This window comes from Thunnus maccoyii, chromosome 7 (assembly GCF_910596095.1).
Source record: "Thunnus maccoyii chromosome 7, fThuMac1.1, whole genome shotgun sequence".
NCBI classification, from domain to species: Eukaryota; Metazoa; Chordata; class Actinopteri; order Scombriformes; family Scombridae; genus Thunnus; species Thunnus maccoyii.
In genome coordinates this window covers 29,696,645-29,707,707 of record NC_056539.1, presented here as the reverse complement: position 1 = coordinate 29,707,707, position 11,063 = coordinate 29,696,645, and the positions used below count along the sequence as shown (strand labels likewise).

Sequence of the window (11,063 nt, the reverse complement as noted above, 5' to 3'; positions counted from 1 at the left end):
CATGCTTATTATTCCGTGCATGAACTGCCATGATACTGGGTTAGTTATTCACTGTTTTGACAACTTTGTCCTAACATACTGAACAGTTGTGCACACACACAGTTTTAGCGATGCAATACATGATAATAACCATATTTCAGTAAGTTCAGTTTCATCTTTACTTCCAAACAAGTTTAGATGATAAATATGGTAAAATATGGGATTTATTTAAAAGTGTTTGTAAAATAAATTACCAGTCTTGAAAACTGAATGTAAGCCTGTTGCATATATGTGCCTGCACATTATGCTAAGACAATAAAAATTGAATTGAATTGGATGTCCCCTGCAACATTGTTCAGAATATGGCCACACTTAAAAAAACAGCTTTACAGATGGTCATTGCTATGCTTAGATTGAGATAAAAATGTCAGGGGGTTACTATAGAGAGGGAAGCAGCATTACAAGATGTTCATATGCAGCAGACCTGTAGGCCAGCTGTTCTCCACCTGACACTGGCTCCACTCTACACTGATGACATCTGAATACACAAAGTAGACATTCAGCCACATTTCGTTCTCTTGCCTGCTGGTGAAATGCACTTTACTGTGCAATCATAATGGCAATAGTTAACATTTTAATGAGAACACATTAGATAACCAGCATTATCACTATCATCAATTTCATTATTACCTAACTATATGCTTTGCAGGGTTTGTATTATCCCTCTGTGTTATAGGGCTAGGGTGTGTTTTCTGACTGCTTGGTTGGTGGAAGACAGCAGTGATCATGCTCCAGCCTGGTAGCGGCTTTGCTGTCATTTATTACCTGAAGTTGATGGCTAATGCAAACAGTTGCTAAGGCAATAATAAAGTTTTATAGCTCTCCCTGTTACGTTAATGCTGTCACATTATCTTGTCGCGCTTCCTGTTTGCTAGAAAGCTCTTTCTCTCATTCACACGATATATGACAAAGGCTCTGAGCGGGCGGATGCTGTCATTGTCTGAGCCCTTTATAACACAGAGCAGAGCAGTTTCCTAGGTGAATAACAGTTCTGCACAACATCAGCTGCAGGATGTCTCATGATAGCAAATATATCAGTGTCATTTTTATATCAGATAATGTAGAAAATTAAACATGCACCCTGCTATTTGCTCAACTATGTGCACATTTCTATTGACCATTCTGTATATTTACAATTGATGTTTTATCTTTGTCAGCAGGGTAACTGAGATGACCCTTGGTGAAGGCTTAAAATGTAAAAAATTTTGTCAAATGTTATTATGCAAGTATGTAGCTCTGCTCAGCGACACTAAATATCTAATACATTTAAAACAAAGATTTAGTTCAAAAAGGACAAAACAGTTGTGCATTTTATCATATTTTTATTTTTCAAATAATTTAGTTTATTTGCTGGTATGTAAAAAAGACAACAGTGAAATAAATATTTTAACATTATATTGCACATTGGTTCAATTTTTATTCTGTAAAAATTCAACAAATATCTTATACAGGCAAATAAATACAAATAAATACAAAATCATAGTAGTAGTACCCCACATGCCTGTTCACAAACAGTGTATACAACTGACAGAGGGACATCGTACGTCACAACCACAGAAGTTTGCCTAATGGCAAAGAAAAGTGCTTTTCCCACTGCTCTCCTGTTTGATTGTCAATCAGTCTGATATACTTTCATTTGACTTTGCTGTCCAGCATCCACCTGTATTCAGTCCACTTAAGGCATCAACCTCCAACTTTTCTTCTATTCCTCTTTCCTCTTGTCTTCTATCTTTACTTAGTAGAGCTTCAACGGATATGCCCATCCACTGTTGCTCTCATGACGGTCTTTGTGTCTGCACCCACGTCCGGCGTCTCGATGCAGCACTTAAAGCCATGCCTCCCTTGCTTTAACCCTTAAGGTGACCGCTAACAATCCTCCATCGGCTCAAGGAGAAGGTCTCACACCTTCTTCTCCTGCCGGGGCTGCTTGGTGGCCTTGGCGCTCGGTTTGGCTTGGCAGACGAGATCCCTGTAGGCTGGAGAGCGCAGGAAGCGAGGGTAGCAGTCTTTGGCCATTAGCATGTAGATCTTGTGTTGGGCCTGGTCAAAGCAAGAAGGTGACAGGGCCAGCATGTTGGCTTTTGTGATGTCACGAGTTTCATGGTCAATGTTAATCTGGAAAAAAGGGACAAGTAGACAGAAGCAGATTAGTCTTAGTGTTGTTTTTTTGGTCAGCGTTGGAGAGGATAGTGACACATTAACAGAAGATATAATCTAAAACAATGTATGCTATCAGGATAGGTAGGATTATGCATGTATATTTTTAAAGAAAGTACATCTTTGGACCTCATCATATAAATTCTAGGATTCAGATTGAAATTCTTTTTTGAGATGGGGTGTTTCTTTACCTCCCGGGGAGCATCACTGCCAATGAATTCATCATAGATCTTCTGGGCTTTGGCAGGTAGTTTGGCAAGAGACTTGGTATTCCTGTAATCTTCACAGGCAAAGTAGAATGCAATGTTCTCCTCGCTGAATTCAGATACCAGGAAGGTTGTGAAGGCACACAGTCCATCTGAGGAAAACAGAGAAATTTTAATTACTAATGGTATGTGATGGAGCTGCAGGGGCTGAACATGTCTGCAACTGTCTCTATATGTATTTTATTTGCTTTTGTGCTCGTGTGAATGAATTAGAAATGCAGAAACTTAAGTCTAAACTTACATTTGCTGGACAGGAGTTTTTCAAAGGACTCTTTCCACCTAAGGCATTCTTCCAGGGTTGGCCTGAAAATAGATGAAACATGATTAGATTAAACCTAGAATTTCAATCAACCACATATTACTAATAAGCGTACATTGTAATGATATTTAGTATGTGTGATGCTTACTTATTTTTGCCGATTTTGCAGCAGGATAGACTCCAATCAGGTTTTTGCAGAATGCTTCCCAGCCTTGCTTTCAACTCCTTGGCCCTGAGAGAAAAAGACAACAGGTTAGATACGTTTTTGACTTTAAATACATACTCTCTGACACTTCGGTAAAATTCAGCACCGCATGAATTCACTATTAATGCAAATTTAGCAAAATCTAAAACTCTTTTAGCTCCTAAAAGTGCTGATGCAAAACAGCAGTGCTGTGTTCCTGTAAATCCAGTAATCCAAATCCCTTAACATCAGCCGAGTTGGTGTTTGCATTAAGCCTCATGTACCTTTCCAGGCAGCAGGCAGGCAGCGATGCTAGTCCTTTACACATAGTAGCAGGTTGGAGCTGGTAGGGGTGGTGTCTCGGTAGTTAAATATCTGTTTAGAGATGCTGAGTAGAGAGCGAGATCGACTGTGTCTGAGTAAAGCCAGAACAGAGATTTTATAGTCCTACCTCCCCTGCCTCTGATGTGTCATCAGACCTCTCAGCCAATCACACAGAGAGAGAGAGAGAGAGAGAAGGAGAGAGAGAGAGCAAGAGAGAAAGATGGTGAAATCAGAAAATGGGGGAAGATATGCAAGGACGGGGCTGGGAAATTACTGTGAAATGATAAAAGCCACTGATATCCTACGCTATATTTTCCTTATATGTCCCTGAAAACATGCTGTAGTGTATCTTTTAGTGTTTCACACTTCTCTTTCAAAACAAGTAGTCACACACATGAAAATAGAAAATAAACCATCCATCCAGTATGCATACAGCACCAGTCAAATGTTTGTACATGCTTTCTCATTCAAATGAATAGGAAGGTGTGTCCAAACTTTTGATTGGGACTGTATATGAGAGTACTGTATATATTTAAAGTGTGCATAAGGATTAGCTTTTAGTTGTTTTGTACCTCTGAAATGGAATAACCTTGAGAATATTCTTATACTGTCAGTGTGCCAAGTTTAAGTTTCTCACAGTTTGCTTCAATCGTTGAAATATAATTAATGTTTAATGTGACTCTTTTTGTCTTTAGTCATCATTTATTTATAATATTTGCTAACTGTTTATCACGTAACTACTTGTTAGAAAACAGTGCTTAAGTAAAAGCTTCAATTGGTCATTCAGTGATATGATAAGATTCAATATGTGTGACAACATCATGTGTTGTTAAATGGCTTCTCAACAGTTCCTTTGCTCCTCTGATAATTGAAGAAAAAGACTGATAAAGCACCTTTCAACTGGTAAACACAACAACCTGCAACCTCTTTATGGGCTTGATAAAGGTGTTCATTCTAGGGAATGATGGGAAGGGGTTCAGTATTAACTCTGTTTAATTATATTACTGTAAGCAGGCTGGCTGTACAGTCCACTGCTTCGCACATGAAGCGGGAACGTTTCCCATATGGCGAGCTACAGGTTACTTATCCGGGATTTGTTTGTCATATAATTCAGATAAAAGGGACATTAGATAATCCAAGACTTTACGTGACACTCTGTTGCTCAGCTTTACAGCGGTCTGTAGCTGGTATATTTCCAAAAATATTCCAGCAGAAATACAACTGAAATCACACACATGTATTTCTTTATTTATTTTTGAATTATTTCAGTGCTTTGGCAAGAACTAGACCCACAGGAACAAATACAGGAATCAGAGCATTAAAAGACTTCCAACTACTACTTCACAAATGACAGTGGAAACATTGTATTGCAACCACCAGGTTGCGTAAGTCTATGCCCATGGGCATTTAGAGGAATTGAGAACAGGACTGTTTGACAGAAGAATCAGCGCTGTTTATGGCAATTCCCCTCATAAAAAAGTAGTAATTTCCTAAGAAGCAGATGAATAATTTTTATACCTGTTTAAATAAAACTGATAAACTAAACAAAGACGGGAGAGATTTCAGTAAACGATTCTAATGTTACCACAGACATTTTTCTTGGTAATTGTAAAATCTGCATGTTTAAACAGGACTGATTTGGATTCAAATATGTGTCTCAACAAGTTAACCAGAAAATTAAACGATAAGGCCAACAATGAGTCTGTTTTTTGATACTTTCTGACTTCCCGAGGCTGTTTGTGTCTCTTAACCCCACATTTATCAATTCATAGAGTAGATGTTACTCTTAAAAACAGGTCCTGAAAGCTGTATCATTTCCCAAAACAGCATTGGAAGTGTAGTTTAAGCTAACAGGACTAAATAGTATTTTTGTTGGGGACTACTTCCAGTAGTGGATTCGGGGCTCTGGTTTAGTATTTACGGCAGCAGGACACTGTATGCAGGATCGACTCAAAATAAAGTACACAGCCCGTGTTCGCTTTAATGAAGGAACATGTCATTCAGTGCTGCTGTGTGACTCATTGATTTGTTTTTTGGACAACAATGGAGCTCTGTGTCACAGAGAAATAAGATATGTCAGGATTTGGATGTAAAGACAACACTTCTTGGGAGGATCAATTCATTGTTGGTTTGAGCTTTTTCATCTGATTTGATGAAGATAAGAAAAATATAGAATATCATCAAACTGATCCTTTAAAGAGGACATGGATGGAAATTTGAGCATCCTCACTTGAAATACAACACTGATGTTTCTTCTCAGTTGCAATAGTGGAAGAAGAGTGATGTTGTTAGATGCTTGGAACATGTTTTGATTTAGGTTTGGGGACTAAGGTGTATCCCCAGGCTAAAAAGAAAGCCGTGCAAAGGGCACTGCCTGTGTTACACAAGCATTTAGCAAGAGCTCACAGTGTACCAAGACCAAGTAGCACTGGTCAGGTTGAGTCAGCTAATGCGAAGTGGATGGCTCCGGCTGGGAAGAGAGACAACTACACAGGGATTACCTAAACTGTGCAGAATCATTGTGCTAGGGAGGATTTAATTGCACCATTTGTTGCCAGGAAAGAACAAAGGTTTGTCTGAGAAGCCTGGGGGAACCCAGCCACCCACTCACCTACTCATACTGTGATGTCAGCAGACATAATTCTGAGCTTCTATCAGTTCCAATGACAAAAGACAGCCGGAAACCAGAGAATAAAAGAGTGAAGGTGAAATAAAAAAAAATCTGTATAATACCGTTAAGAGAAGGGCTTTCCCGGAAGCCGGGGATTCACCGACCTTGGAGCTGGCTGATGCAACACATATATGCGCACGCAGCAACTTTGACAAACAAGCTCTATTTTTTCCTGCACTTTATCATTTATATTATTCGGATGTAACACTAAAAACACCCACAACCAGTATTAAATGTAGCAGTGTCGAAAGATATATATTTTTTGTTTCATTTGACAAAATATGGGCATACCACATCTGTGCTGGCTATGTAATGTCAGTAATAATACAAAAAGTTATCATGAAAATACAGACATAACAAGGTGAGATGAAGCTGGGAGGAAAAGGCTTTAACATCTGATTTCTCAGAAAAATCTCTTCTGGGAAATAGAAATCCCTATCTGAGGTCTAAGCAACACAGACCCTCATTGTATGATCAGCTACCGCTTCACACATGAGAGATGCCCTGTTGAACAAACCTGCTCATTATACATTGGACAGTCATGCATTCCTTTACGCTGATGTACTCTGCCATATTCTCCTGAAAGGAGTGGATCAATTTATCCTAAGGTTAATTACTCATACGCAGACTCCCCCGTCTGATGAGCTGTTTCTCTTTCAGCTTTTCTTAGAAAGCCCTGCAGTGTACTTCAGTTCCTAGAAAGATCCCAAATCTAGACATGATTTAGGAGACTTGTTAAGGTGTGCTCAGACAGAAAGTAAAGCAAATGTTTCGACCGGCATCATTTCCGTGAAGTTGACAGCTGGACTGTTTGTGTTTATTCACCCCAAAAAAGCCAAAGAGAGACGAGTAGCTGCCGGGAATATCTGCCCTTTTAATTACATTACTCAAAGACAAATCTTCATTCACAAACAGAGCTACTCACTGGGTGAGCAATAACAGCAGCATCTTGTGTTCACATTTTTAACCCGATCAATGCTCCTGGGCATCTTTTCTTTCCCTCACAACACACTCTGGATCAAAAGATATGGTGGCCTCATATGTTTTTGAAGGAAGTTGTCAATGAGGGTTTTGTTGTTGAAGATGTGGCTGGCTTTCTTATAAAAAATGTGGAAGGATAAAAAAAACAAAAAAACATCAGTAAATAAGATTCAGGGACTCATATCTGTGTCTCAAAATCATGGGACACAAAGAAGGACAAAGTGCTCAACACAAATTACATTGATGAAATTAAATAAATGGCAAATGAAACAACAGCAAACAATGACAACAGTTTATTTGCTCTGAATTTCAAAATGGTCTTCATGAAAACACTGAAAAAGAACACTATTGATCTCTAATGTATCAACGTATCATCAGGCAACCCTGATAAACCAACTGTGACATTTACCTGTATGAGTGTGTTTCAAATGAAAGGTCACATCTGACTCCTCGCTTGCTTCATCACCTCTGGGACAGAATTGAGGCTGAGGCCAGTCTAGGACACTTATGTCTCAGGGCCTTACTTTACCTCAACCCGCAGTTCTATCCATATCATTTTCATTCGGACTAAGCCCTTTTACCTCACACTACCTGAAATCGGAAGTCCTTTTTCATCTCAGGCTATCCATCTCCAACCTGGTAAAGACCTTTCAGTTTCATTTGGGCTCAGCTGCGATGGAGAGAAAGCTCATCTTCAACTCAGCATGCTCCTTTCACAGTTCACCTCCATCTGGGGTCTGCTGCGAAGATGAAAAGGAGGGATTGAGATTAGCCTTTCCTTCGGGGATGCTTTTATTCCACCCTCCTTAACATATTGTTACCAGAGAGAAAATGCCAAATAAATCGGATGAGGTCCCTGATACCTCACTTGCACCCCAGCCTGGGAAACAGAGCAGCCCGGGACAAAAAGACCACCGACTGGCAATAATAGTAAGCTATTTGATGGTAATTTACACCCTCATGGCAATCTGTTATTAGCCACCTTTCCTTCTGAGGTTGAGAGCTTTCCATTAGCATAGAAAGTAGGCCAATGAGCTGAGAAAATTTCTATTTCCTGTGCTAAATTACCACCCCAGCAGTTTTGGAACCAGTATTATAGAACCAATAATGGGGGTAGATTCTAACATGTCCCATACCAATACCAACCATTTTTTAAAATTTTGGATAAATGAGTTGGACACAATCAGGCTGGACATTGACGTTGCACGTTGTTGCTTTTGCCCCTCTCTGATGAAAGAAACACAGGTGTGGGACAAAAGTAACGGTTACTCTCAAATCAACTGATCATGTTTAATATCACAGTTGCATGAAATTGGTCCAATGCGTCAAACTCACCTTGGTACATAATCATCATTTTCTCCTATGAATAACATTGGGTTGGAATTTAAGATGTTTAAACTGTCACAAATCCTTACCCATCACATGCACTTCATCTCCAAACACACATGTGTTACTCTCTTTTTCATTAACAGCAAGGACAGTTGAAGCACAGATAATCAATTAAATAAACAGACAACTATTTTTTTTTACCATTAACCTATTAATGTCTATTGTATAGAGACAAAGGTAATCAATTAAGTAAAACTGATCAAGGGCATTGTCATTCAGTCACTTGTTTAGAACATCAGCCAAAATTAAAAATGATACAGAGTAGCACTGAACAATACATGGTGCACAAACATTTATTCATTTTTTTGTGTGTGTGAATGTGTGTGTGTGTGTGTGTGTGTGTGTGTGTGTGTGTGTATTTGTTGTTTGTTTTCAAGTCACATCTGGACTGGTGAGACCTCTTTTGGTCTTCCTCACCCTACCCCTAGGCATTTCCTGCAAACATAAAGCGCATAGAAATACATCTTTAATAACAGTGGGACAAAAGTAACAGCATATTACTTTCGTAACATGTTACTTTTGAGGAACTTCACTTTAAGTACATTTTTTTGCACTTTGCATGTAATCACATAGATTCCTCTTGATATTTTGTTAGTACTGGTGATTTTTCCAACAACAGCCTACACGTGCAAAAACTGCTTTTGCTTCTCAAAACTAGCTTGCATTTGTTGAAGGTTAGTCAAGCTGAATTCTGGTCCCTCCTCAACTGTGATAACCAAGACTGAGGTATATTTCATTCTTTGACTCCTCGACAGTGGTTGCAGTTGGTGGACCAAGTATAGACAGCAGAACACTGGCTGAGCCACTCTCTTCCTCTAAGAAAATAATGACAGAACTGAATTGAAAAGGACTGTAATACCAACATAACTTTGGAAGTGAGCTGAAATAAAAATCACTGTAACTGACTGATTAATCTATCATTATCTAAGCTAAGGAGAACCAACACTAGCTTTGTACCATTCATATCATCTGTCCTCTCTTGGACCTCCATGGACTCTGAGTACTCAAGGCCAGCCGCAGACTAAGGTTCAGGAGGTGCTAACCTGGCTGGAGATCCAAACTAGAAAGGTTTAGGACTGCTGTGATCTTCTCATTATCATCGGATGGGGGTGGGGTGGGGAGTGGGGGTCTAAGTACAGTAGGTCCACCTTGTATTATCCATCCATGGAAAAGTGCCATACATGGGTATTGTTGCTATCCATGCTAGCTAAAACCTGATGCAATTGATGGTGAATATGTCAAATGTGTCTCTGTCATTTGTCCCCCCGTACACAGCTTAAATATTCTTTTGTATGTTCCAAACGCTCATGGTTTTGCTTAAATATGGCTAACAGCTTCTGTTTATCGCTAGCCTGGTTAGCTGTTGATGTTTGTCTCATGTGACTGGCAGCTAACAATGCTATGGTACCTACAAATAAAAAATTATACTTTGATATTTAGTGAAAATATGAGCATTTGGAACATATTGAGCATATGGGTGTGTATTATGCCGCAGTAGTGACTTTAACAGCTTCTGTGGATGTGTTTGAAACTCTTTTTATCATGAAATTGGGGCACTGTTGGAATCCATTGTCACTGATGTAGCTGACTGCAGCTGCTATCCTCCCTGAAGGAACAAGCTGCAAACCTTTTATTTTTATTTATTTTTTTTATTAAACCTTTTCAGAGCTACAAGCCTATAGGCCTATAGTCTAGATCCCACAGGTACATTAACTCAGTTGCCAGTTTAATATGTACAGCGTGCTAAATTTTTTTTGCAATATTATTCATAAAAATTAGGATATATTATTAGAAACACCTCTGTAAATGCAATACAGTTCAAAATCACTACAGATTTCAGCCTTAAATTTGACCATACATTTGAATCAACACCTCTCTAAAACATTTCCAACAAAAACTGAACATTATAACCTTGATGAAGGCTGGATTTATTATAGATTGTTGATAGATATAATCAGAATATTGATCCAGAATTGGATACATGATTAGGTTTGCTTTAAAATGGACAATCCAAACAGTATGTACTGCTGGCTTCTTGTGTTTCTATTGGTGATGACCATACAGCTAAAAAAACTCCTGTGCTCCAGAGAACAATTCAGCTCTCCACATGCAACAAGGAGGATGAAACTCTTTGTGTTCCCATGAAGCATTAACCAGCTGTTTAATTAGCTTTGCTTTGTGATCCTAATCACAAATCACTTTCACAATACAGACTGTACAGAAGAACAAGCACATTGAGCAGCTGTTCTGATGACACACAAGTCAACTGAACAAGTTGTCTTACGAGTGAACTTCCAGTATACTGCCAGGCTACTGATGCATGTGTGCAACATCACTGTGCAGTCAATAAAACTAAATGGAGACAAATGTGGACAAGCTTCCCTGCAGTCTTGGTGTGACTTTGTGCCTGAGGAAGTGATGAAAATGCAGTAGAAGCAATCATATTCGGACAACAGCACTGTGTTTGTGTCTTTCTGCCTACCTGTTTGTGTTCATTGAAGAGAAAAAAAAAACAACATTCTAGTCTCATGTCAATGCCACACGATGTGTCTGTAATGTTTCCTGGCATTACATGGGCTTGTTTATTTGTTTGGTTTTTTCTCTGAAGGTCCCTCTGAATGATGACTCAGTAAAGATCGGAAGAGAACGGCTGAGAGCCCAATTAAATGATGGAGTGGATGTTTGAGTTAGTCATATCAACTGGATATCTGCCACATTTACAGGCTTTGTTAGCATAAACTTTTCTCTTTGAGTTTCCTTGGAAAGTGTTTCCCTGTTGAGCTGTGATGGAAG

General features: G+C 39.0%; 1 protein-coding gene across 1 annotated transcript; it reads right to left on the bottom strand.

The window, feature by feature from the left end:
- Positions 1-1,395: 1,395 nt before the first annotated feature.
- On the bottom strand, positions 1,396-3,303 carry rgs16 (regulator of G protein signaling 16). Its single transcript, XM_042417236.1, has 5 exons — positions 3,190-3,303; positions 2,870-2,953; positions 2,704-2,765; positions 2,388-2,554; positions 1,396-2,154 (listed from the first exon to the last, which is right to left on the bottom strand). The coding sequence occupies exons 1-5, from the start codon at positions 3,231-3,233 to the stop codon at positions 1,939-1,941; spliced, it is 573 nt and encodes a 190-aa protein (XP_042273170.1). The 5' UTR covers positions 3,234-3,303; the 3' UTR covers positions 1,396-1,938.
- Between the last annotated feature and the right edge of the window lie 7,760 nt (positions 3,304-11,063).